The sequence below is a fragment of the Mus pahari genome, chromosome 7 (assembly GCF_900095145.1).
Source record: "Mus pahari chromosome 7, PAHARI_EIJ_v1.1, whole genome shotgun sequence".
In the NCBI taxonomy this organism is placed as follows: domain Eukaryota; kingdom Metazoa; phylum Chordata; class Mammalia; order Rodentia; family Muridae; genus Mus; species Mus pahari.
Window position 1 is genome coordinate 78,326,466 of NC_034596.1, and position 27,617 is coordinate 78,354,082.

General features: G+C 46.0%; 1 protein-coding gene across 1 annotated transcript in view; it reads right to left on the reverse strand.

Annotated features, from left to right (window-relative positions):
* Nucleotides 1-1,345: 1,345 nt before the first annotated feature.
* The window catches only part of Dpf3 (double PHD fingers 3), a 278,537-nt gene continuing 252,265 nt past the window's right edge, over nucleotides 1,346-27,617 (reverse strand). The window contains exons 9-11 of the mRNA XM_021201848.2: nucleotides 16,182-16,294; nucleotides 6,288-6,369; nucleotides 1,346-5,768 (exon numbers count right to left, since the gene is read on the reverse strand). Coding sequence (XP_021057507.1) covers nucleotides 5,698-5,768; nucleotides 6,288-6,369; nucleotides 16,182-16,294 — 266 coding nt within the window. The 3' untranslated portion in view covers nucleotides 1,346-5,697. The remainder of the gene's footprint in view (nucleotides 5,769-6,287; nucleotides 6,370-16,181; nucleotides 16,295-27,617) is intronic.

The window sequence follows — 27,617 nt, forward strand, 5'->3', positions numbered from 1 at the left end:
CGAAGGCATGCTACTCCTGGCTTCTAGTGTCCCTCCTCACAGTGTGTGTGTGTGTGTGTGTGTGTGTGTGTGTGTGTGTGTGTGTGTGTGTGTGTGTGTGTCTGTCTGTCTGTCTGTCTGTCTGTCTGTCTGTCTGTCTGTCTGTCTGAGAGACAGGTTTAATGCAGAAATGACAAGGCAGGAGCCTGCCTCTCCACCTCAGGGCTTCCTGGAGTTCCTTTGGGCCTCTCTCCTACTGCCCAGTTTGAACAGCCCTGCAGCCAGGCCTTTCCAGAAGCATCCACTGTGATGGTCAAAGGACCCATTCCATTCACCTTCCCACTTCCTCCTCTCCCTTCCCTGTGACCTACTCCTCAGAGCAAATTTCCCAGTCCCCCTACCCCACAAGTCTCCAGGCTCCTTAGAAAAACATTTCCAGCTCTCAAAAGCTCTGAACCAATCCATGGTTCCCAGGCTGTTCCCACACTCGGGGCAGGTTACTGTGGCCTCTGGAAGAGGATCATAAAGACCTCAAGGCCCGAGGATACTGGAGAATAGCCAAAGAGCCCAACTCACAGATGACCTCAGCAGCCCTTCGGACTACCGATAAATTAGATTCAGTGCAGGAGGGGTCTCAGTGGGGAGACCTGTGGACTTGGCGGGGGGGAGGGGGGAATGGTGTCCTCCCCTTTCCTCAGATAAAGCTGAGCTCTTGGAAAGACCAAAAGGGCAGCAGACAATGGGGGACATGGAGCCATGTCTGTTCTGCCAGGCCGTAGGAAAAAGGCTGGCCAGGCCCTCCTACTGCACTGTCCAGTCAGGACCTACGGGCCTAAGTCCTGAGGCAGCAAAGCCTGAAACTGTTTCCATGCCCAAGGCTGTAGGCCAGGATCAAGCTCACCCTGCTACCATCTGTCACCCGACCCTAGCCAATCTAGACCAGTGGGGTCTCAGCGATTTATGACCAAATAATCCAATGGCACTCATCTGTGGGAATGGAAAAATCCACAGAGACTCAGGCAGGAGCCTGGGCAGGGTGGGGTCCTTCCTACTTCCACTGGGCGAGGGGCACCAGTCCCTCCTTCCTTGCCCTCTGACAGTCCCCTCAACCAGCATGGATCCAGAGTCCAGGGAGCCCACAGAAAGGAGAGCTGGCTCAGCATCCACTGCTTGGCAAACGTTTGACTTTTGTTTCTTTGTTCAAACAATTTTGTTTTCTAGGACTGTAGGACTGAGGGGAAAAAAAATGTCCTGATAATGCTTCATACCCTCTCCCATTGTCCCTCTGCTTACAGCTCCCACAGCACCCTCTCCATCAGTACACCCTCACCCCCCACCCCGACTCAAAGTTCCTTCCCATCTCTTCTCTTTATTAGGCTAACCCTGACTCCCCCTACTCCCTCAACCCAACTCAGGAATGCTGGTCTACTACAAGGGACACCAGCACTGTTCCTGCCTGGAGCTAGACACCTTCAGTGGCAATGCGGGCATGACTATGGCCAAGGAGCCAGCTTCTCCCTTGGACCATGACTCTGGAGTTCCTAAGTACTAAGAACAGACATTATTGAGTAGGAAGGAGGCACTCTCACGTCAGCACTTCCAAATGGTGGTGGTGGGGGAGGGGAGGCAAGGGAATTCTCAGGACTCTGCCCGCGCCACCCACCAGCCAAGCAAGACTGCCTTGAACATGTAACCTGGAAGAGGAAAGTACCAGACCCTCACCTGCGCCTGTGGCAGCCTGGGGTTACCGGTGATTTTTCTTCCACCCACTGCACTGAACTGGCTCCCATAGGAAAAGTAACTCCAGTCCTGCTGGTTTTCTTCCTTAAAATACTTATACATGCGGGGGCTGGAAGGGATGGTTCTTGAAGACTAAAGTGCACCAGGAATGAAACCCCTATCTTATTGCTCTGCAAAACGTCCTCTTAGCTCCCCTGATCAGAATCTCCTTCCTCTCTCTCTCTCTCTCTCTCTCTCTCTCTCTCCTCTCTCCAACCTCCTCTGGCCCCCTAGTCACCCAGTCACAGGAAGGTCTCTCAGGCTGAGCCAAGGGCAAGGCAGCAGCGACTCTCTCCGCCTAGACCCAGCTTCCCATCTGATCACGAGGCAACCGTGCACAGCATTCTGGAGACTCGCTGGCTTCTGCCTCTGGCGGTGTCAGGAGGGGTTGGGAAAGAGGACAGAAACGTCAGGTCCCTATCTAGAGCTCCACTCCTCTTTCCTTGCCCGTTGCCTGTCCTGGATTTACTACAGGTCCCGAATATAGGGTCTCAAGAGTGTCTAGAAAGAAATAAGAGTTTATCTTCCAACCGGAGTTCTTCAGCCACCACACAAGGATGTAAGGCCGTAGTGGAGCAGAATAACCGTGTCGGGAGCTTGAGGGGGTCCTCAACAGCATCATTGTCTCCCTTTAGTGACCTCTGGACAGAATGACAGTGGCTACTACAGACTGGAAGCCCCATTGTTAGCAAGACCTGCACCATGACACTTCTCAGCAAGCATTACTCTATTAGCCCTGCTAGATCTCTAGACAGGCCATATCTCTCTACCTCATACTCATGGGCAGTGAGGCTCAGAGAGGCAAAGTCACCTGACCAGAGTTAACCAGCTAAAAAGAGACTACTACATTTGAACAAGTGCACAGTACTCTCTACTGAAGTTGGCTCCCATTCCATGTGGTTAACCATGCTGATGGTGTGTGTGTGTGTGTGTGTGTGTGTGTGTGTCTGTCTGTCTGTCTGTCTGTCTGTCTGTCTGTCTTCTGACTGTCTGTGTCTATCTGTCCACATGCACATGCATTTATGATATCTTTGTCCTCAAGTTCCCAAACCCTGGGCACCTCCCATTACCACCCAAGCCAAATCACGGTCCCCATGACCACAGCCCTGCCTTAGAAGCCCTGACCATGGACAACCTGGACCTTGACATGTAAGCCTCCATCCATCAAAAGGGAGATTCCAAGGAGGCTTCTAGCTTTGGCTAGAAGCCACAAGAAGGTGGCTTCAAAAAGCATTTGGAGTTCCCACAGACATGCCTAGCTCTGCAGTTGGTTGTTTATGTAACATTATTCCTCCCGGAGTCAGTGTGGAATAGAAAAGGCAAGTGTTCTCATTTCCATTTTACAGATGGGTACACTGAGATCTGAGGATGCTAGGTGATTTGTCCAAGATCATACACTATCCAGGGGTAGAGGGGACACTAGAACCCTGACCCTGTGATTGCTGCTTATTCCAGGGCTCTGAGAAAGAAGATACCAACTTTACTCCACTAACGCCTTTGTTTTCTGATGCAGGAGGATGGCTCTGGAGACCTGGCCTGCTGTACCCTGACACGACATCTCCAAGCTGAGCTGCTCTCCCTACTCTGTATGGAGAATCAACCCAAAACCTCTGAAGCGGAAAGGCTGAGCCCATTCCACAGGCCAAGTGAAACAGAAGAGAAGGACCCCAGGAGCCTTGAAGAGACCAAGAGTCCTGAGCAGCCCCAGCGCTGTGGACAAGCTCCGACTGCTGCCTTGGGTTAGAGAGACATGATCCCCCATCAGTTTGGGTGGGCCCAAGCAGGGCTGGATATAGAACACCTGCACTTCTGTAGTGAGCAGACTCATATACACTCCAGAAGGGGACCTGTCAAGTCTCAGAGCATAAAGGTGGAAGGCTTTAGACTTATTTTTTTTCCCCACCTTTAAGCTTGTATAGCATTTCAGAACATTTGGGCCTTTTTTCCCTTCTGAAATTAATTTAATATGATTCCCCCCAAACAAGTAGTTCGTTTCTGATGATACTCTGCTTTAGGTTTGGTGGGAAGAGAGAGCCCGCAGAGTCTGAAGAGGGGATGTAGCCCTCCGTGGAGATGGGCCATTCCTCCAGCCCTCCCTTGGGTCTTTTGAATCCACACAGGCACAGCAACCAGCAGGGAGAAGAAGAGAGCTTGAGAGGAGGAGACAGACTCTCTCTGGACAGGGGCCCTTTAAATGAGATCATTTCGTATGCATGGAACTAGCTCTGAGGCCACAGGGCCTGCAGGAGAGTGACCCCCATTCTCTTGCCACAGGTCACTCTGCAAAGAAGTTGCAGGGGGTGTGGGGGGGGAGGGTCACACTGCTTGGTTCCATGCCAGGCTGCCCTGGGTCCATGTGCCAAGAGCAATTAGCCAGGGGGGAGGATGACTCCTGTGGAGTGGCAGAGGCCATGCTGCCGCTGGGCAGAGGGGCCCAGCCAGCCCAGGTCTCCAGGGGCTTCTTCAGGAGCTGAAGACTAAAAATAACCCAGGCCTTTGTTGCAAGCTGCTGGACCACAGCAATGGAGCTGAATCCAGGGAAGCTGAGCATGCGCGAGGGTCCTGCTCACGGAGACCTGCCCTTTGGGCAAACCATTTTTCCAGAAATGTGTCAGTTATCATGCTGGTGCTGTGCGTCAAAGGCAGCCCAGCCCACTCCAGCCCTCAAGGCTTCTCATCTGACACTCAGAGTTCTCGGAATCTAGACCTTCCTACATCTTCTAGAAATCTTGCTTCAAACGAGAGCCCATCCCCTATCGGGGAGCTTAGGGTGCAAGAACGGACGAGGGTTCTGAATCATCACCACCCAGTCACAAGTAATCACTGTGCCCAATGATCTGGTTAAGTAATGTTCATCTCTTCTCTGTTTTAAAATTCCCAGCCACATCTCAGTGGTCACTGGCAAACATATACTACATGGAAGGAAGAAATTGCCCGGAAAAGAAATCCATAGTGTAGCATCAATACTGGAGGGTTTCTCAAAGCTACATACAGTCTCTTCTATCCAACACTGGACTGTTGAAGGGGCATCCTTTGCCAACCTCTCCAGAGCTTGAGTCCCATCCCCCAAGACCTTCACGCTCAATTTGGTTGGGGGGCAGGATCTTCAGCACATTTCTGTGTTTAAAGACTGTGTTGCCTCGCCTCAAGGACACCACAGTTCTGAAGGTCAAGGAACCACCTAGTCCCTCCTGAGGAGCAGCAAATACTGACTGGCTATCGCAGGGCCCCAAGTGTTCCTCCCAGGCCCTCTGAACCCCTGATCAAGTGTGGTAGACCAAGGTCATTGCAGCTGGGGATGCTACTGCCGAGGCTCAAACGCTACAACTTCTCTTCTCAGCAGAGTCTAAGAAAACCAAGACGTGTCCAAGTGACGTCTTCAAGATGGCCTCCAAACATGGACGTTTCCGGTGAGACTCGTAATAGGCAAGAGCTTCTTCACCACAGCATTTTGTTCCTCTGTGAGAGTTTCAGGATGAAGAGCCTAAGCTAAAGGGTGAGGACACTATGTGACAAGTTCTTGAAACGCAGTAGAAAACAAGACAAGACAAGAACCCCACCAAGCAACATACGAGTGAGTGGTTGATGAGCAGTCACAGAGTGGCTTCCTCCAAAACGGGAAGCAACAAAGAGGGATGCCTGTGAGGGTGAACATGAGGAAGGTTCCACAGAGCTGGGGCTGAATTGTTCCTCAAAAGTGCCAAGTTCCCGCTGGTAGAAATGAGGAAGAGCTGGCTGAAGGATGCGTGGGGCGGGAGGTCACAGGTAGGGTGAGAGGCGAGTGGAGGCCTTGCTCCCTCCCCCCCCCCTTCTGTAACTATTCGTTTTCCTTGCAGTTGGTCTGTGTGCATATACAGGAGGAGACCTCCATCTGGGTTGAACAGAGCTTCGGTTCAGCCTCTCTAGTGGCAGGCTGCATTCTGTGACCTGGGTGGAGCCCTAGGCCTGGCAGCCAAAGGCTGATGCTTTCTCTTTGAGCAGCTCCCAGCATAAATGGCAGCTCCAGCTTCCTATAAGAGACAAAAATGACATCATTAGCAGCATTCCACCAAACTCTAGGGCCCCAGCCCCACTGCCTCAATGTCTGGTAACTCCTCTTTTCCTTTTATAATTCAGAGGCCGAGTCTCTGTCCTGAAGGCATGCAAAGTCAATTGCTCAGTGGAAAGGTGGTGCAAAGCTATCAGAGCAACTGTTATAAAAAGCCCAACCCCTTAGTTGCACCCCATAGCCAGCCATAGTGAACCTGTACTAGCTCCCTTGACACTTACACCTCCCCCCAACTGCCCCCACCCCATGTCACAGACACACATCTAAGAAACAGGTCTTTGACCAACCCGTTGAAATTTCACCTGATCGCACTGTGCCTCATTTTCCTCATATGCCCTTTGTTAGTAGTCGGTCCCACCTCATTGGGTAGTGATAATTATGTGAGACAAGACTCAAAAAGCCCTTAGTGCAAGGCCTGCACCATAATAAGGGATCAATAAAAGATGGGTGTTGTTGTTGTTGTTGAGTTCATCATCATTACCTTCTGGGGGCTCAGCCACTGGGGGATTTAAACAGTACATGTGATAGCCACGGTCGCAGTCATCACAGAAGAGTAGCTGGTCCTGGCAGATACAGAGAGGAGAAGATGCAATTACTTGCAGGCACTGTCTTCCTCCCACTTATTCCTCTCTCTTATCTCCATAGATCAACTTTCCAGGCCCCATTTGGGCTCCTTACTGTCCCTTAAATGTGGCTTATACTTTACTGACACCTAAAATTCACCCTCTGCCTTCCTAGATCCTTCACCACTTTTGAGCTTGTCTTGGTCAGGGTTTCTATCACTGTGACGAAACACCATGACCAAAAAGCAAGTTTGAGGGGAAAGGGTTTATTCAGCTGACACTTCCACATTGCTGTTCATCGCTGAAGGAAGTCAGGACAGGAACTCACACAGGAAAGGAATCTGGAGGTGGGAGCTGATGCAGAGGCCATGGATGGGGTGCTATTTACTGGCTTGCTCAGCCTGTTTTCTTATAGAACCCAGGACCACCAGCCCAGGGATGGCTGAATCCACAATGAGCTGGATCCTCCTCCATTGATTACTAATTGAGCAAATGCCTTACAGATGGATCTCATGGAGGCATTCCCTCTGATGACTCTAACTTGTTTCAAGTTGACACACAAAACCATCCAGCACAGGGCCCTTCTCAGCTACTATCTTAGAAGTCTTCCCTGATGGCTACTTTACACTCAAACTCACAGAGATTCCTTGTCCTGAACTCCTATGGCCAATAATGTTATGGCTTTCTGTGCCTCCACCCCCACAGTGTGACAATGGCCTAACACATGGATTGAATTTTTACTCTTCCATCTGTGCAATGGACAACAGCTGTACTTGGTGGTGGCATCTGTGGCATTTCAGAACCACATCAGGCTTTAAATGTAGGTGTTAAGAATATCCTCCTCCCGAGCTAGGAGCTGGAACCTGAGGGGTGTGGGAGGAGGCATATATTGGTTGGTTCTAGAAGTAGAAGGCAGTCACACAGGTGAAGGGTGGTGACAGCCTGAAGTAAGGCTGTGGCAGTGAAATGAGGAAACAGTCACCAATTGGTGTGGTTGTCTGGGCTGTGGCAGAGTTAGCCACTGGGACATGGGCAGGAAAGTGGCCATGGGGGCTGGAGAGAGAAGACAGCCTCAACTATAGATCCAAGGTCACCGGGGAGGGTTGAACTGGAGACTGAAGATCAGGACAGAGGCCTAGGCCTGAGCTATGGCTGGCTGTTGGTGGTTTGACTGCAAGTGGCGGTCCTAGGAGAGGAAGTCCAGAGTGTGTGACAGCAGATATCTCTGAAGCAGTGTGTGTGGAGGAGGGCTGTCTGTGAGACGATATGCACAATTGTGTAGACGGGTAGAAATGTATATTTTGAGAAAATGTGTATTTCTGAAAACAGAGTGAATCCATGGCTCTCACTGAAGATCAATGACCCCAGGGAAAGTCAAGAACACACTGTCACGACATCAGCATTAAGGGACAACAGAGACTAAAGAGATCAGAAGAAGCCCAGTCAGGGAAGAGAGTGGAAGCCAGCATTCCAGCTTGACTCCCAGAAGGTACACCGTGGCATCAAAGCTGAAGGAAGCTGTGGAGTGATATGATTTGGTTGTGGTACAAAGACAAGTGACTTTAGTGATGTCCTAAAGACACCAGTCATCCCTGCCACAGCATTAACACAAGCTACAAAAAGGAAGGTCGCTCTAGATTGGACTCCCCCTCCGCCCAAAGAATTCAAGTGTATGAGGGTGCCAACACGTTTGTCACACATAGTTGTCTTGAACTGCTGTTCCTTCTTTCCCATCTCCTTTCCAGAAAATACAAATTTAAAGGAGCTCTAACTCCAAAATCTAAGAAGCTGGATCCATGGTGGGATACAGTGCTGGTCAGGTAGGAATCTCACTCTGGGACTGGCAGGAGATGTGTAAGAAAATCCCCAATGTCCCAGCAACAACCCTGCTCATCTATGGACTCCCACTAAGGCTCTGTGTTAACACTCTCAATAAGACCAAAGTCTAGACTCCATCGTCAGTCAAAAGGAGATCAGCTGAATAAAACAAAAAGCCATGAAACCACAAAGAGTATGGCTGTAGGTCACTGTGAAAGAATTTCTGGAATACTCAATGAAAAACATTCAGAATGGAGAAAGCATATCTATCTCTTACCATTTGGTTTTGGATCCAATATACAACACACATACTTAACATTTGTAAAGACAACCTTCATAATTTTTAAGGGGCCATATGTAAGCAAAGAAGGAAGCTAGCAAATCAGGAAGTGGAAGCTAGATTTTCCTGATTGCATCATTCTTTCTAGCTTTATTTGTTAGAACTATTTTGTATAGACATAAAATAAAATTAAAATCTTACTCTGCTCTTAAAAGTGAATTTTCCATAAGTGAATATACTTGTATGTCTATCTAATGACACAACTACAAACAACGAGCATTTCGGGTGACTACTTATATTTTTTATGTTGATTTTCATTTGGTTCAGGGTCTTGCTGTATAGCCTAGTCTGGCTTTGACCTATTTTTCCACCCCTACCTCCGGCGTACCCAGCTAATACATGATCTTAACAACAAGGCTAAATGTGAATGTGTGTGTTTCAGCAATTATATTATTGATGATAATATTGGAACTTGTTCTCTGAGATAGCTGGTTGTATGTGTATCAGATGTGTGATGTGACAGTATCCATTGAGAAGCCAAACATTTTACATGACCGAAGGAAGGCAGAGACATGGGATCAGTGAATTAAGAGGAAAAAAATGCATAATTAGTTTGGGATGCAATCTAGAAATTTTTCAGTAAATACTGCATTTTATCTTTTAAATAAACAAAAATATGTTCTCGCTCTGCCACTGAAAATGTCTGAGGAAATGACAACACTGTAAACACCGGCCCCTCTAGGCCAGCAGTCTCTGGGAGGTGGTGGATTTATACTATTATGTGAAGTGAATAGATATCTTCCTTTGTCCAAAAGCAAGGAAGTTACCAAAAGTTCTCAGGATTGTGTTGAAAGGGCATAGGCTCCAGCCTGAATGTTCCCACAGACCGAAGAGAATTTTGACTGCAATGGATGGAAACAAAATATATTTAAGTTCTTCTTCAGTCCCTGTCTCGAAAAAACCAAAATAACAAAAAAAGTATTTTTAAAACTGAGGAAGATGTTAGGGAAATCAGACGCTTTTATTTACTTTGATACTATTGTAGACTTAGAGGAAAGTTGCAGGCATGACAGTTTCTCTATTCTCTATGCAGCCTTTGCAAACAGTAACATCTTACACTTGGAGACAGAACTGTGGGAGGAGAGATAGCTGCCAGTGTTACTAACTGGTCTACAGAGAAGGCTCAATTTCCTCCGACTTCTTCCTTGCTTCCTCTTTCCCAGGACCCTATACAGCAGTCCACTCCTGTGATTTGGGGGTGGAGTCAGTTTATTTGTTTGTTCTTTCACTTATTTATTGTTGGGGGTGGGCCACACACTACAGCATCCATGTGGAGGTCAGAGGGCAGCTTGCCAGGGGGTAAGTGCCTTTACTCACTGAGCTATCTCACTGGCCTTCTTTGTTTGTATCTTGAGGGACAGGGTTCACGTAGCCCAGGCTGGCCTCAAAACCACCATGGAGCCAAGGACAACCTTCAACTCCTGACTCTCCTCTTCTACCTCCAAATGCTAGGATTACAGGTGTGAGCTACCACAACCAGTTCACACAGTACCAGAGACAGAACCCAAGGCTCCATGGGTGTTACGTAAACACTCAGCCAAGTCCAGCTATGTCCCTAGGTTTAGTTGTATTTTCTTTGTGTCCCTCAGTCTGTGACATTTACAAATTTTAATTAATAAATTGTATTCATTGGCGGTTTAATACATATTTCTAATATATTCTAGTTGGGCTCCCTCACAACCTCTCTCTTATTTCTCTCCCACCCCTAAGAATTCCCACTCTGTCTTACAAATCTCTTTCGCCCATATTTATAACATTTTTGTTTTGTTTTGTATCCCACAGAGTTTAACTGGGGCATCTGTGTGACCCTAGGTTTGAAGTTATCCATTAGAGTCTGGAAGGCGCATCGGTCAGCACACAAGTGGATGCTACTCACACCCCAATCCCATATTGCAACAGTGATAGAGTCCCGTGAGCCCCTTTCCATCCGTAGCTGACTGCTAGAAGGGTCTGACTTAGGATGACCCAGGGCCAGTACACAGCGGGTATGCGTTCATGGCCATGAAATGACTAGCTTGGAGGATACCATGTCAGAGACCTCATCTTTGGTGCTTGCATTCTTTCCACAATGTTCCCTGATCCTGAAGAGGGCGCTATAAATGTTTTCTCTAGGGTTCTCTATCCTCAGCATCTTGGACCACGGAGAGTCTGCATACACATTCTGTGCACTAGAAGCTGACGCTTCCCTGACTGAGGCTGAGGAAAGCCCTTCATAGGCACACAGGGGCTGTTTATGCTCTCAGGAACGTGATGCTTTTGAAGGGCGTGGTTGGGGATTTTATAAACATCACTGGATGTTTTGGGCTAGATTTTGTTTTCTCCCTGTATTAAGACTAAGGTGATGACTGTGAATGAAGTTACTAATTTTCCTTTGGTACGATGGAATCGGAGACATATTTTGAGTCTGTGCAAATATCCCCTGTTTTACATAATTTCACTCATTACATTTTAAAGACTAGCCTAACGGTTCTTGTATAACTGCAGGCTGGCCTGTGATTTCTGCTTCTGTATTTATTCAATGGAATGCTTCTCCAAGAAAGTACGTTCTGCCTTCTTATCCTTCTTTCCTTTTCCCTCCTTCCCTCTTTTTCTCCCACCCTCCTTGGCTTCCTTCCTTTATCCACTCTTTCAACTTTAAAACACAAGAATGGATACTTGTGTATTCTTTACATTACAAAACAATAGTATCATTTTCTTTCTCAGTTGTTCCTATTCACCCTTAAGTACTCCTTCAGGTTGGTTCTTTTTCCTTTAGACATTTTTTTTTTCACAACCCTACTTTCTGACATCACGAGATATTTCATGCACGTCCTGTGTAGTTGGTACTTGAGCCCTGGCACCAATCATTTCTCTGGCTCTCTTTACTAGAGAATACTGCCTAGAACCAATCTCTGGGTGTTGGGTGTCCTCCTCATTTCTAGGTCCTTACTATGTCTGAAGATAGGCAATGTTCCTCAAAGGTCTCCATAAGCTTGGTTTCCAGGACAATGGTATTGCAGACATGCCAGAGACCTCCAGAAGATGGCACCTAAATCTCTGCAGATATACTCTGAAAGGAACTGTGGGAGCCAGGTATCCACTCTCATTCATAGTCTCTCTCTCCCCCCTCCCTTTCTCTTTTGTCATATGAGTGCTTTATTCCCTGTTGCATGCATTCCCTGTTAAGTATCCTCACCAAAACTCCAAAGCAACTTGACCTCCTGATCTTGAACTGAAACCTTTATAACTCCAAAACCATGAGTTAGATAATTCCTTTCTCTTTACACATTAATCGTCTTAGGCACATTGCTATAGTAATGAGAAGCTGACTAACTTTGCCAACAGATCTAAGAAATAAATGTATATGTATGTACATATGAATGTATCCATATTGAGGTCTATATGTATAAACATAAAGATACTTCCTATATTAACCATGACACACACACACACACACACACACACACACACACACACACACACACACACTCCAGCCTAAAGTCACAGGATTCAGGCTTGTTCCCTCTTGTTTTATGTTATTTTTTTCCACTGTCATTTTATTTTTAAATTTATTTATTCACTTTTCATCACAGTATCAGCCCCCCCCCCACAGTACCACCCCATGCAGACATCCCTCCCATTCCTCTTCCCTTTCTCCTCCGAGAAGGGGTGGCCTCCTCTGCATATCACCCTCATTGCTCCCCAACTCCGGCTCATCAAGTCACTGCAGGACTAGGTGCATCTTCTCCCACTGGGGCCAGACATAGTGCTCCAGTTAGGGGAATGGGACCCACAGGCAACGTATTCAGGATAGCCCGTTGCTCCAGTTGTTGGGGGAACCTGCATGAAGACCAAGCTGCACATCTGCTACATATATGCAGGGGTCCTAGGTTCAGCCCACGTTTGTTTTGGTTGGTGGTACAGTCTCTGGGAGCCTCCAAAGGTCCAGGCTAGTTGTCTCTGTGGGTCTCCCTATGGAGTCCCTATCCTCTTCGGGTCCCTCAATCCTTCCCTCAGTGCCTCCATAAGAGTCCCTGAGCTTCATCTACTGCTGGGCTGTGGGTCTCTGTGTCTCTTTCTGTTACCCTGGTTTTTAGACCTATGGCTCTTCAACAGTTACTCATTTAGACGTAGCTCATATGCAGTCATTTCAGAATTACTAATTCATATACCCATGAAAATAAATTTCCTAGTTAGGGCGCAGCATTTGCAGTGCAGCTGTGTCTGTCTTTAGTCTTGTAGCACAGTCAAAACACCATTTTCCAAGGCGACTTAGGCTGACTATTCTCCCCGCTCCCCAGGCTGGTCATGTGGTCTGCTTGTTGTATAGCTGGATTCCTTGGTTACTGTTTACTCTATTTCGGCTTCCCTAGCCTCCTAGTTAGCATTAAATAGGTATCATTTCTATGGAGCGTTCTCTTGATCCAAGCTATCTAAAGTAGGTATTCCCAAGGCCATGCTGCTCCTCCCGTAGCCCCACCCATCCCCACATCACGTCTTTCTCCTCCCCATTTCCATCCACTCCTGAAGATAGCCACCCTGTCACCTCCTTGTTTATTCTTTTACATAAGTATGCACATATGTGTGTGTGTTTTCTGATGCAACATTTTTCTTACAGTAAAATGCAAGCTCCCATCCATAGATGTTGCGTTTAACTTTGGTTTTGTCCACATGTGGAAATTATTACACATTCATGCATGGACATCCTCCTTATTCTTTACACAGCTGCATAGTACTTCATTGCCCAATTGTACCAACGCCTAGCTGATCACTTTTCTATGCAAGTACATAGAGGTTATTTCTGATATCTTTAATTAATACATCAGCTCACACACATGTGTTTCTGTAGTGGGGTGTACTCTTCAGGGTAGATTCCCACAGATGGGATGGCTCAGTCAAAATTAAGCATATAGTACTTTTGTTAGAGATCACCAAATCCCTCACCCCAGAAGGGCCATACCCCTTTGCACACCCTTCTGTCGTACAGGAACCAATTATCCCATAGCTTCATAAATCTTATACTTGAACATTTTTGTCTGCCAGATAGGCGAGAAGCAGGATCCTGGTTTTGTTTTGAGTCTTTCATTGTGAGTGTGTTTGAGTATTTATTTCAAGGCTTCAGGCTCACTCTTATATTGTTTATGAATCATCTTTCATGCATGTTTCTCCTTGTCTATCAAGTTCCTGCTTCTCAGTCTCCTATTCACCAGAGCTCTTCATATCCTGGGGCCACTGGACCTTTACCTGCACTTGCTACAGATACATCCTCCCAGCTTCTCAGCCATCCTTTGACTGTATCATTGTTTTAACTACGCAAATTTTCATGGAGCCTAATTTTTCAGTATTTCATTTTATTGCATCTCTATTTTTGAGTCAACTGGAAAACCTTTCCCAATGGTGAAAGAAGAATCTGGTACTGCTCTGGTCTTGTTTTTTACATTTAAATTCCCAGTCTATTTGAAGATTGTTCTTAACGCCTGGTGTGAGATATGAAGCTAATTTTGTCTTCTCCCCCAATGGCTCCCCTATTGTCCCAGCATCATTCATTAAAAGGTTTATCTTTGACATGGCAATTTTAGATGCAACCTTTATCCTGTACCATATTCCCTTATGTAGGTGTGTCTATTCATAGGCTTTCTATTCTCTTCCAACTGGTCTATTTGTCCATTCACACATCACTACCACAGTGTTCCACTCGGGGGGGGGGGGGGCTCTCCAAAGGGTTTACTGTCTGCTAGTTCCTGTTTTCAGAGCAGTTTATCAGAATTTCCTTGGCTACTTTCTTTTCTGAGTCAAGGCTGTATGTAGCCCAGGTTGGCCCAAAATTCACTATGTAGGCAAGGATGATATCAAATTTCTGATCCTTCTACCTTCCAAACACTGTGATCACAAGGATGCACTACTCTGCCTGTCTTCTACTGTACTGAGGATTGAACTCAGGGCTTCTTGCATACTATAAAGTACTTTACAATCTAGATAAAACCTCGGCCCTTCCTCTGCTATCTGAACCTCCTCCTCCTTCCTCTTCTTCCTCTTCTTCTTCCATATGAACATAAGTATCACCTTGCCTAACTGCACAGAACAAACTTGTTGATATTATTGTTGCTCCTGATGTTCATTTGCAAAAATAACATGGGCATAACTGTATGTCTCTGCAGTATTGAATCATTTTATATCATAGGACATCATTCCACCTGACCTTTGTGGTTTCAAACGTACTTAAATTTAGTTTTTACCTTTGTAAGATTTATTTTTAATTATGGCTGTCTTTCTGTCTTACTGTCTGTCTATGTGTGGGTATGTATACATGAGAACAGATGTTGGCAGAGGTGAGAGGTCTCTGATCCTCTGAATCTGGAGATACACACAGTGGTAAGCAGTCTGGTATAGATGCTGAAAACAGAACTTGGGTCCTCTGCAAGAGCAGTTTGTGCTTTAAACCACTGAGCCATTTCTCCAGCCGCTGGTTTTCAGTTTGTAGAGTTAGCCCTATCATTGATTCTCTATGGTTTCCCAGACATACTGTCACATCACATGAAAACAGTATCTTAATACAGGTTAAATATCCTGCATTTGGAGTGCTTGAAACAGAAGTGTTTCTGATTTGTGTGTATATAATAAGGCATCTTTGAGTTGAAATCCAAAAAGAAAGACAAAGTTTGTGTGTTTAGTGTATGCTTTCCACACATGTCCTAAAGGTGATCATATGCAATATTTTTAAATGAGTTTAGGCTTAAAAGAGAGTTCTGTGCTGTAGAATTGTCCATGTGTTGGTAACCATGAGGCTGTGGCTTGCAGAACATCCTGTGGACCAGCTGGGAAGATGGCTCAGTTGGTGAAATGCCTGCTGCCCAAGCATAAGGACCAAGGTTCAGGCCCCCGGCACCCGTGTAAAAGCTAGGTGTAGCAGTGCACACCGGACATCCCAGCTTAGTGTAGAGGAAGCCATGTTTGCAGATAGAAGGACTCCTGGAGCTCCCTGTCCAGCCAGGCTAACCCAACTGAGGAGTTTGGGGAATCAGTGAGCTATCGGTCTCAAAAGTTAAGGTGGGGAGTGGTAGAGAGAGAAAGAGACAGCTGATATGGAAATCCAGACTCCACATGTGCAAACATATGGGCACACACCTACACACACACTTACGTATAGTACACACATAAAGGATAAAATAATAGGCCTCCTGAGATAAGATTGGATTCAGTGTCCATGGTTGAAGCTGGGATAGGGTGTGTCCGCTTCCTTATTCTTTCAGCCTTTGTACAGGTTTGAAATCATTCATGATGAAAAAAAAAAAGTTGCTGAGTATTTGTATTTCTCCTGTTTGCCATATCATCCAAGTGAGATCATGCACTCAAATGTGGTGAAGACAGCCAAGAGCATCCCACTCAGAGCACTGGTCATCACCATAGGCACTGAACTCTGGAGAGCAAGTGGCCAGGCTGCTGAGGATAATGGCCAAAAAGGCATTCCCTACCGGCCACCTCTGGCATCTTTTCTTGAAAGCACAGGGACCCCAAGGTCCAAGGCAAAAGAACAAGGGTCCCAAGGGTTGTAGAGGCTAGAAAGATTGTCATTTTCTCCAGGAACCCAGTGCCCAGTGTTCTGTCTCCCCTCCACCTCTCAGAAGCCCTGAAGCCCCTTCGGTCTCTTCCTGTCACCAGGATAGCCCAAACTCACATCATTCTCCGAGGTCCCACACAGGATACAGGATTTGCACTCTATGCACTGCCACTTGTAGGTCTTCACTGCCTCCGTCATATTCAGAGTGAACTGCAGGCAAGTTGGATGACCTGAAAGAAGCCAGAGCAGCAGTGTTAGGACAAGGCCAGCATTTGGGAGGCAGGGGTACCACAGGCTGGAAACAGTCTGGATTTCTGAATGGGGCTCTGCTCTCAGTCCTTACCACTACCACCTCCAGTCATGTCAGATAGAAGTCAAATGGAGAGATGAGCATTCACCCTCTTACTAAGTACCATCCAGTTTCTCTTATACTCAGAGCCATGTTCCCCATAGGTGTAACAAGTAGAGCCGAATGAGGTCACCAGAAAGCAGTAAAAAGGGCATTATGGGGCACACAGCCCAAGGCAGCCTGGTGGGAGACATCAACCAGCATTACCTCTGAAGCCCCAGCTGAAGCCAGAACAGGACAACTTATCAGGGCTACTTAGAGCTAGGACTCCCTGGTCACACAGCCTGAGTGGGTCAGGATCGTATAGGGTTAGCAGGGACAGTGCTTAGGGTTAATAGATGGCATTTTTGTGGTAACCTTGAATATCCAGGCCCACAATCAAGAGATGAGCAAAAGCCCAAACCCTGAACAGTTGTGGGGAAACACAAAAAGAAAGGGGTCTGGCAGGGAAGGCCAAGGAGTGACTGTCCCAACAAATGACCAGATCCTTCCTAAAATAATCCATCTCTGCTTCTACCTCTGTTCTGCATCTCAAGTGTCATAGCTGGATTGGGAGAGGGACTTTCAGTTGTGACCAGAGATCACATAGCACTGAAGGGATGCCTGAGGCTTGACCAACCAAGCAGGACTCCATCAGCCCCCACTGAGTCTGAAGAGCAAAGCCATCAGTGAGTGGACAGCTGGGAGCTATAGAAAGGGCAGGCCCTTGACCTTCTCGTTGTCAGGAAAGAGAAACTGGATGGGGTTCCCAGGTTTCCCAGTGCCGTGACCTGCTTGGACAAAACCCAGCACTGACTCTGCTGTTAAGAATCAGCAGCTTAGCCCAGGGCCTTCATCTTTCTCCACAGCTCCCTCTGCACCAAGCACTGGGCTGCCTCTTCCATGTGAGGGATTTTGTCCTTTCAAGGACACTATAAACGGGGGGACACCAATCAGAGTCAGCATCACTGACCAAGTGTGCTGACAGACTTCCGGGTGCCACCCCCACCCCTCAGCAGAGCCATATCCCAGCAGGAACCCCATGGTTCCCATCTGAATCTCCAGAGAGCCCATGCTCATTTGGGTGAAATCCTGGCTAGTCCATCAGCATACAGACCTACAGATTTGAGCTTCCCCTAAATATAAACCACACTGAGGTTTCTGAGTGCTAGCATTGGAGGAGAAATAGCCAGTGGTGTGAGGACAGGGCAAGGAGAAGAAGCCAGAATGAAGCCTTAAACTAACACCCTGCACAAATATCCCATTGATTTTTCTGGAATACATCTTACAGTGCTATCTGAGGAGAATATAAGCCAAGCTGTTCTCTATGCTAACCTCCTAGAGTGAAAACAGAAGGGGAATGAGGGCACATTTTCAGGACTCTGTGGTATGGGTCACAAGTGCCCAGGTTCTCTGACAGGACACTGCTGGAAAGGATGGAGTTGGGATTCTAGGATACCTGGCAAGGCGGCTTTGTCCAGTTCCCTGGCCTTGGGTCATACTACAGCCATAAACAGCCAGCTTACACTAAGTGGTCATTAACTCCACAACTGTCTCATGAGCAGCTGCTAAGCTGGCTGTTAACACTCGATAGAAAGGATACTGTGTGGACAAGACACCCTAAGTAAGCCCTCCAAAGAGACCTCAAATTACTAAACCTGTGTTTAATCACTATTGGGTGACTTAACACCCTAAAACAAAAACTGTGTTGGGGAAGAAAACCAATGAGAGCTCCTAGCCAGAGAGGTCAAGGAAACTCTCCCGAGAATGCTAACTGGGTGGGAAAGAAGAGATGGAGCCAGGTGCAGGGACAGACCGGCATGTGCAGGCTCTGCGCAACAAGGAGCTTCGCAAACCAGAAGGAAGAGAAAGACCAATGAACATGAGTGTAGGCTTCTTTGCAAAATGAGGGGGCAGGAAGCCACCAACGAGACACTGCCACCAGACTAAATAGGCACTCCCAGCCCTTATGTAAGCATTTGGGCCTAGAAAGGCATTGAGGGCTTTCAAGCAGAACAGAGAGGCCAGATGACTTGGTTTTAAGAAGCATTCTTGGGCACAGAGGACCTTGAGGCTGAGGATGAAGCTTTGGATGTTGGCACTTATGTGTGTGATAAGATGGCACAGGACTACAAACATTCACAGCTATGCATAAGCACACAAACCTATGAGACCACAAAGCCCGCCGAGGGTCTAGGATGCCAATAGTTTTGCTGTCGGATATGGGATCTAAGGTGCTCATCTCTGGGGGAAAGGCACCTGGGATCAGCATCATCTCATACAAACCTGTAATTACTTCCAAACAGATGAAAAGATCTTTTAAAATAAGAATATACAAATGAAAGTGTTCATCATCAGGGTGAAGCAGGGCTGGGAAGGCCCAAAAAGAATTGGCAGTGAAGCTGAGGAGATGCAAGAATATTTGCCAGAATTGGTTAGAGACTGGTGCAGCCCGCAGAAGAGAGACAAGGAGGACCAGGACCAGGCTCAGGTGGAAAACTTGAGGAAACAAAAGAATAAGTGATAGGAATTGATTCATCTGGATAAATATCCTCAAATATCCAAATGAAGGAATTAGGTAGAGGGCAGTGAAGACCCCTGGGATGAGAAACACCATAGAAAGAGCTTGTGGCCATCCTGGCGAAGAGGATCCAGTCTGTTCTGAGCAGTGTAAGTTGGACCAGGACATCAAACATATTGTTGAGAGTTCAAAAGACAAGTAGGGATTTGAAATAGAAACTTAAGGCCAGGCATTATGGCACACCTTTACTTTAATTCCAGCACTCCAGAGCCAGTGCCAGGTGGATCTCTCTAAGTTCTAGGTCAGCCAAGGCTACCCAGAGACACTGTCTAAAAAAACTTAAGATTGACTTTTGCTATCTAGGTATTAATTGAAAATATGAGAATCAATAAAAATAGGGAAAGGAGAACAAGAGAAGAAAGAAAAGAGAAGGGAAAATATTTTTAATATTGAACTAATTTGAGAAATTATCTATTTAAGGACAGAAGAGCTGGGGATGGAAGACGCGCCTATAAATCTCAGCACCAGGGAGCCCAGAGCAAGAGGGCAGTGTGTCCCAGGCCAGCCTGGGCTACATAGTGAAACCTTAGCTTAAAAATAAAATAAAAACAACGATGTCAAAAAGAACCAGTAGAGGAATCAGAAGAAGCAAGTTGGGCAAGTATAGGGTGACTGTAGCCAAAAGAGATTTCCAAAAATGGGTCAGCAGCGTGACACTGCCAGTTTGTCATTGTTCCATAAAGACCCTGAAAGATGGAGTATTGTCTACGGCCGTACCGTCCTGAATGTGCCCCATCTTGTCTGAATGAGGGAGTGTTGACAGATCAGCGCAAATGCTGTCCTGCTAATAATAACATTGCTCATGCGCCATCTTCCCGAGGAAGGAAGGTCAGCACATTCCATGGCCTGGAACTCGGCTGGCAGCTGCACTGGAGCATCTGCCTGGGTGGGGCTGGGTGGACTGTGTGATCCACAAACACGTCTACCACTGCAAATGCTAGTCAGCAGCCTATTCTGTGGCCGAGTTCTCCTACAGGCAAGTCCAGTCTTTGACACTGAGACGTGATAGTGTCATCAACGAAGTTCATACTTGAGAACTGCGCAACTGAGTTGCAACAACATCATCATCATCACAATATCTTGATAATCTCACAATGTTTTACAACTTTGTGTTAGAGGACCAGCTCAGAATCCAAGACACTGTTCAAATGAGAGAGGGAAATGAGGGACAGGAATGTTCTTACAACTTCTCTACTAGGAAGGAAGAAGTGTATGAAGTTTAGTAGCTATACAGATGGGGCACCCCTAAAACTAAGCCCAGAATTAAGTTATCTACCTGTGCCTCCACAGTAAGTTGGCCATTCTCCCAAAACTAGAAGAAACACTTGTTATGTAAAACTTCAAGAATCCAACCATGGAAAGGACACTGTTGGATGGAAGCTTCTAAAGAAAGACTGGAAGTGTGCCTCAAAGTCTCAGTGCTGGGACTGGTTTTGTCCAGAATTAATGCTCAAAGTCCATGTAAGTAGGAGAGTAGCAGGCCCAAGTCTTTCCAGTCTCAGGGTGGAAGAGAAGAGCTGTGCCCCTGTAAAGCACTTTACTGAGACCACTTCCTACTTGATTGATCTTTTGTAAAACTAACCACCATCTTTATATGTACTTACTTGGGAATTAGGAATTTTTCTTTTTCTTTTTTTTTTTTAACAAATGTCTTTTTATTTTATTTTTTTGTATGAGTGTTTCACTGCATATATGTATATGCACCATGTGTGTATAATGCCCTTGGAGGCCAGAAGAGGGCATCAGAACCCCGACCTGGAGTTACAGATGGTTGTGAGCCACCCAGTGGGTGCTGGGAACTGAACCCGGATTTTCTGCAAGTTCTCTTAACCACTATGCCATCTCTTTAGCCTTCCATCTTTCTTAAAGCAAAGAATATCTATACTGCTATTTAGGTCAATGTATTGAAAATTAGACAGTTTACTCAGGTTCCCTTGGGGCAATTGGCCAGACATTTCTAAGATTCCAATTGCCAAAGATTTAGAAAATGTTGGTCAGGTCTTTAGCTCAGTGGTAGGCTATATGCCTAGTTAACCCAAGAACCTGGGTTGTCAACAGCACAGAAGAAGGCAAGGAGAGAGAGAAAGATGGAGGGAAGGAGGAGGGAAGGAAAGAGAAAGAAAAGGAAGGAAGGAAAACAGAGGAGAGATGAATGGAGGGAAAAAGGCAAGAAGAAACTACCATATGTGTGATTCATTCCAATAGAATCATTAACAATCAAGTCCATGTTCATAGTTCAGATCCAATAATGAACTTGTTGTGAAGATGCATTCTTCATTCTTACCAATCTGCTCCTAAACTGATTCCAGCCCTCCTGAGAAGCTGAAACAGGACATGTCACCCACAGTCACCCACTCTGGAAGCCTGACCCCCTGAATAGGGCTTTCAGATATAACAGGGTTTGACTTCATGGGGCTATCTCTGCAATAGGGTGGGGAAGGAAGTCAATGCAGAATAGGAAACTTCCCAGTCACAAGAAGACAGATGGAGGAGGTAAGGCTCAGGGTGTTCATAACACCACAGCTCAATAGGAGAGCAAAGACGGGCGTCTGAAAGCAGTGACCACTGCCTTGCCAGTCAAAGGACCCATCTCTTGACTACACAGAACACTGAGCCTGGGGGATGAGCACATTCAATGATGAATTCAATGAGCACAAGGGGCTCAGATGGATTCAAGTCAGGAGGCACAGACAGAAAACTCCACGCAAAAACCAGAGTTGGTTTCATAACCACACACTCCCGCTTGTACTCTCGTACACAACTGTCCCCACACCTGAACACTTCCAACCTTTCAGAGGAAATGACACTAAATACACCTCACTGATTGAGCTCATGTTCTGATTGAGGCTTAGAAGCTAACGTGTCTCTAACCTGTCAATTTCATGCAGCACACATTCCCACACAGTGAAATTCAGTTCACTTTCCAACCAACCCTGGGCAGAAATAAATACACAAACTACTATGATGCTTTTCTTGTATTCTGCTTTCTCTTAGAAGGCTTTTTAAATTTCATCATTGCCAATATTTAATTTGGACTTGGGTAAGCTACATCATCGATTAAAATTAAAGGTTGGGAGGTGGACTTATCCTGTGAGGTATGTGCTTAAAACATAAATAAAGAGGATATGTAGAAGGGTGGAGCTGGCAGGCTCTATTACTTATTCGTTGTGAAGTTATAAACATCTAATTATGCTTTATTATCTTGTCAGCGTTGAGCTTTTTAAAAATAATTTCTCAATAGAGAAGACCCTGAATAGCTGAGGTTCTCTTAAAAGTATATGTAAAACTTAAACTGTGTCCCTTGGCTTGCTGTTTAGTTTATAGAAATGATACTAAATGCACAGCATCGCTTCACCTGACACAGTACCAGAGGCAATGATCTAGAGGCTGGGGAGATGGCCTGGCAGGTAAAGTGCTTGCTGAGCAAGAATGAGGACCTCTGTTCAATCCCCTGCACCTCTCTAGAATAAATACAATCCAGTCACATTGTGCAAGCCTGTATCCCAGGGCCAGGGAGACGCTGACAGAAAGATCTCTGGAGCACATAGTCTAGACACATTGGTAGAAATGGTGGAAGAAGACCTTCAGTGTCAGCCTATGGTCTCCACATGTTGTGCACATGCACCTACACATGTCCGTCTGAAGACACACACAAACATACTCACACACACACACACACACACACACACACACACACTCACACACACACACACACAATAATTTGGCTCAAATTTTAAACAGTTCTCCACGTTCATATGCACAAAAATGACACTGACATGTTGAAAATACATACAAAGTTTTAATGAGAGGATTTATGTAAAGAATGATCAAATCTGAATCGAAATGCCAAGTCACGTGAGGAAAAAGAAAAGTAACTCAATCACCTTGGGAACAGAACTCGACCAATCAGATTCATTCACTCTCATTTTCTCTCCTCCTGTCTAGATCCCTCCCACCCCGCTTTATTTCTCTGCTTTGACACCCAGCCTACCAGAGGGAGGGAAGGAGGCTCTGAGTCTTCACTGTCAATCTGCAAAGGGGTGAACCATTTCTGGGCAACCAAGCTTCCAGGCTCTTGCAGAGCTGGGTCGCAGAGAGAAAGAGTTCACCTGACAAGTGCTCGGGTCTGGCTTCAATCCCGGCACCACACATGTGTGCCTGCTGCCGGGAGAAGGCGAGTCATTTTCCTTCAGGATTTGGCCACTAATACACATTGAACACACACGTGTAGGCAGCACATGTAGAGTTATTTAAAAGAAAAAAAAAAAAAGATGAAAACATGAAGGGGAAATACGTGTTGGGGGCCCAGCAGCCTGGGAGAGGAGAGTTGGGAACAGATATTATCAAAATGCATTGTATGAGATTGTCAGAGAATAAATAAAAACTGTTTTGTTTTTAAAGAGCCCGACCTCTTTACATATACATTGTGGCAGGTGTGCTCACGGCCACTTTCTTCTCATGGGTTCTTTCTCAGGCCCTCCTCTGTTAATCTTTTGTAGTGGTCCACAGGCTCACCTCTGTATGCCCCAGATGTTACCGCCACTGCCCGAGACTCCTGCAAATTGATGACTGCAGCAGAATGGCGCTCTAGGGGCACCTGAATGGCTCTCTTTTTTCTCACCATTTTTCATGTACTTCAAAGAAGACAAAGAGGAGAAAGAGAGTGGAAAGGACAAAGACCAAACAAACAAAAATCCATTAAAAATAAATGACGGACTGAGCTGTGGTTGCCTTTGGCTCGGGCAAAAACACCTCACAGGGCGGCAACTTCAGCTCCTCTTAGAGGTCAGCTAATCCTTGCCCTCAAGCCAGCAAGCTGTACAGCATGCCCAGGAATCACGTGACGCGGAAGCCAGAGGGTTAGCTGCACCAATTGTTACTATAAATACCACACCTAGCACTCCTGCAAGAGGGTTGGGGGAGCGACTGATGGACTTAGCAGTTCATGGGGCCATTTACAAATGGTCTGAGAAACTCCTGTTTGCACAGTCACATAGGGTTCAAGATGGAAGCTCCTAGAAATGGCTATACCTATCCAGAAACCCAAGGGCATTGTGGTCAGTCGCCTAATGGTGAAATGCTATGACCTGGACCTGGACCTGGACCTGGAGTTATGGGACCTACTTGATTTGTCTAATTTGGGCCCAAGGCAGAACACTTATAAAATGCCCAGTCTTGGTAAGGACCCCACTGCTCCTAACTAACTATATATAACGGCTGAGGGTCAAAGACAACCTGTTTGTTTATCTATTCTTTTGATGGATTTTGTTGTATAAATACATGTGACAGCACTCTTCTAGGTACTGGGGACACAACAAGATCCTGATAAAACAACTATGACAATTTCAGATGTGTGGCAGTAACCAAGTCTTTTAAATAAGCCACTTTGCCTCTGTGGGCATTATATTACTGATATATTAAGCTACAGGATTGCACTATGTGGGTCATGAATCTGTACCTCACTCTATACTACCCATACATGATAAATTTAGAGATAACTATTGATCTCAAATTAACTATCTGTTTAGAGAAGAAAAAAAGAAAAAGAAGTCTTCCAGAGTTTGCTGGATAAAATACAAAGCGAAAAGAAGACATTAAAACAGCCAATAAGTACTTTCAGAATCTATGTTGATAAACCCTGTCTTAGCTTGACACCAAATACACCCATGACAAAAAGTGACAGAAATTAAAAAAGCACTAGAAATTGAAATCCTTTCCCATTAATCATCCCACTCATCCCACCAGGTAAGGTCAGCCTGCACATCTGAGCCTCTCTAGGATCTGCAGGCAGACAGAAGTCTTTGGTAAAGCTCCCTCTATGGGAGTTTGAGATGCGAGTTGAGGTAGTTACCTTTGACAGGAGGACACTGCCAGCCAGGGAGTGAGAGACAGGTGACATCCCTACGAGGGACTTAGCTGATTCTAAGCTCCTGGCTACCATTTGCCAGAGTGATGTCCACTCCTCACCCACAGTGTGTGGGGACCATCCTGAACAGTCATGCAGAGACCACCATCAATCTCAGATGCAAAGCTTTAATACTGGCTGTGCACTTTAGGCCTCTCGTGATATTGGGAGCAGCATCTAGTCATGGGCCCTGGCTAAAGACTCTGGAATTTTCTCGGAATGTGAACTCAAAGAAGAAATTAATTACTATGCTTCCTGCTGTCTTGAGTAGACCCAGGAGGGCTGATATCTGTAATTAAAGGGATCACTGCCGGAGAAGAGTATTTAGTCAACTCTCGATTGCCTGTGATCCTCTAATCAGGATTGGCCATGGAGTAGAAGATGAATTCACGAGTGGTTTAAGTTCTTGAACTATCTGAGGACTGGGTAGTACGTCCATTTTTTTCTCAAAGATATTGCATAGATTTGTGCCAGGTCAAAGAGGAAACATGATCTTTTGCTTTCTATTTTGTGGTAGGAAAGACTGAAAGACAATTGTGGAAGGGCCTGGGAAGAGAAGATGGAATTAGCTTCAGTACTTTGTTTTCCATTGTTAAGTAATGTTGGTCTAATTTTAGGGTTCTGACTTTGTAATTTATTTCATTGTGATTTGGCTCAGAGGGGAAAAAAATAGCCCTTTTCATTTGACCAAATCTAATGAATGTCTTCTCTAGGACAAGAACTGTACTTGAGGCTCAAGTTTTAAGAATGAATGAGGCATGAATCCTATCTTAGAAGGCTCCATTTAGCAAGTGTGGAAGGTAGCCTCAAGTGTCCTCCCGGTTGGTCTCACTCCCTGGTGTCCATAGTCTTGTGTCGTTCTCTCTCGCCCGGTATGGGCTTGACATTATAATACAATTCTAACAAGTGGGCTATAAGATTGATGGTCACGATCACTTCTAACATTAAGTTATAAGAGACCAGCTTTTGCTGTCTCCTGTGCTTTCTCACTCTACACAAGATAACTTCAATGGAGAGAGGTTCCCTGTAGTGAGGCCCATATGGTAATGGGGAAAGATATCTGGGTTCAGTATGACAACATCTGGAAAGGATCTGAATCCTGCCAAGGATATGTGGGTGGACTAAGGCTAGGTCCTCTCCCAACTGAGCAACAGATAACTATTTTAGGGGGTGGGGGAATGACACTATTTTTAAATTACTACAGTTCAACCTGGTTAAGCACTACAATAAAGAAAGAAATGAAATCCCTGAGGTGGGCACTCAGTAAATCATGTTGTGGAGTCTCAGGGAACGCCAGTTACAATGGGTAATATTGGAGCTGGGCCTTGAAGAACAAGTAGGAGTTGCCTAAGTAAAATAATAAAAGGGGGGGAGAACTGTACTAGGGAAATGAAATAGCAAGAAATGTTAGGAACGAGGTCCGTTCAGCCAAAGCTGAGTAGCCAAGGAAAGAAACGGGGAAAGGCAACGGCAATCAAAGATAGAAGGGAAGCCACGAAAAGATTAGAGGCGGGTTCTACTGTGGGTGTGAGCATCCTAGCGTGACTCTGTGAGTGATGGGCTGGCTTGCCTGTAAGCATGCACTCGTAAGGTGACTCTGGCAGGAAAGGCAGAGAGCAGACACGGCAGAGGTGATCGAAGAAGGTATTCCATCCACGGATGCTGAGCCCAGGCTATGTTCTGGAAGAAGGTATCCCATCAATGGATGCTGAGCACACACTACGTTCTGGGCACAACAAAAGACAGGAAAACCTGATCTGTTTCTGAGACACTATTCTAGCAGGGTCCGAAGTGAAAGGAAGGCTTATTTGTGCTGGGAGTAAGGGTAGAGTTGGGGGAATTTGAAAGGCAGATTTGGTCAGCAGAATATGATGTCTGCCTGGACAGGAGTTGGAAAAAAAATGGAGAAGTCAAAAATGTCACCAATGTCATGGTAGGCACAGAGGAGAAAACAGGCCTGTTGGCTGAGATGGAGATGGAAGGCATGTGGACTGTGGCTGTGTGCTGTACCATGGCATTCCTGTTGATGATGGAGCCATTATACCATATTGCTGGTCTTGCTAGATTATATGGCTCAGTGATATGACAGTAACCTTAGTTTAGTTCTATTACATTTTCACAGTCATGGAATCACCCAGTGATGCATGTCTCAGAACTCAAACGGCTGTGGGGGCCAAAGCTTCCTTCAGGAAGTACCATAGCTGGCTTCTTCAGAATGCATAATAACAGGTTTCATTTACACACATTCCATTTGTGGGGTATTCTGTGGGGATGTCTCAGAATTAGAGCAAGAATATGGTTCTGCACTCAAGCAAGAAGACCATGCTGTGAATGTAAATTTATGAAATTTTGGTGTCAGAGGTGACCTTGGACCATGGAGAGATAGTTAGGGGATGACCACAAGCCAAAAAACTTGAGAAAACTAACTGGAATGTGAGGTGGGAAATGGGTGGGAGTTAAAGCATTATAAAAAGTGCAGAGAACAGAACCCACTGAGAAAAACTGAGCTAGTGTGGTAAGAAAAGAGAACCTAGTGAAGGATGCATCGCTGGGCATGGGGGGTGTATGTCTTTAATCCCATCATGCAGGAGGCAGGTGGATCTCTGTGAGTTCGAGGCCAACACAGTTTACAAAGTAAAGTGAGTTCCAGGATAGCCAGGGATACACAGAGAAATCCTATCTTGGAAGGAAGGAAGGAAGGAAGGAAGGAAGGAAGGAAGGAAGGAAGGAAGGAAGGAA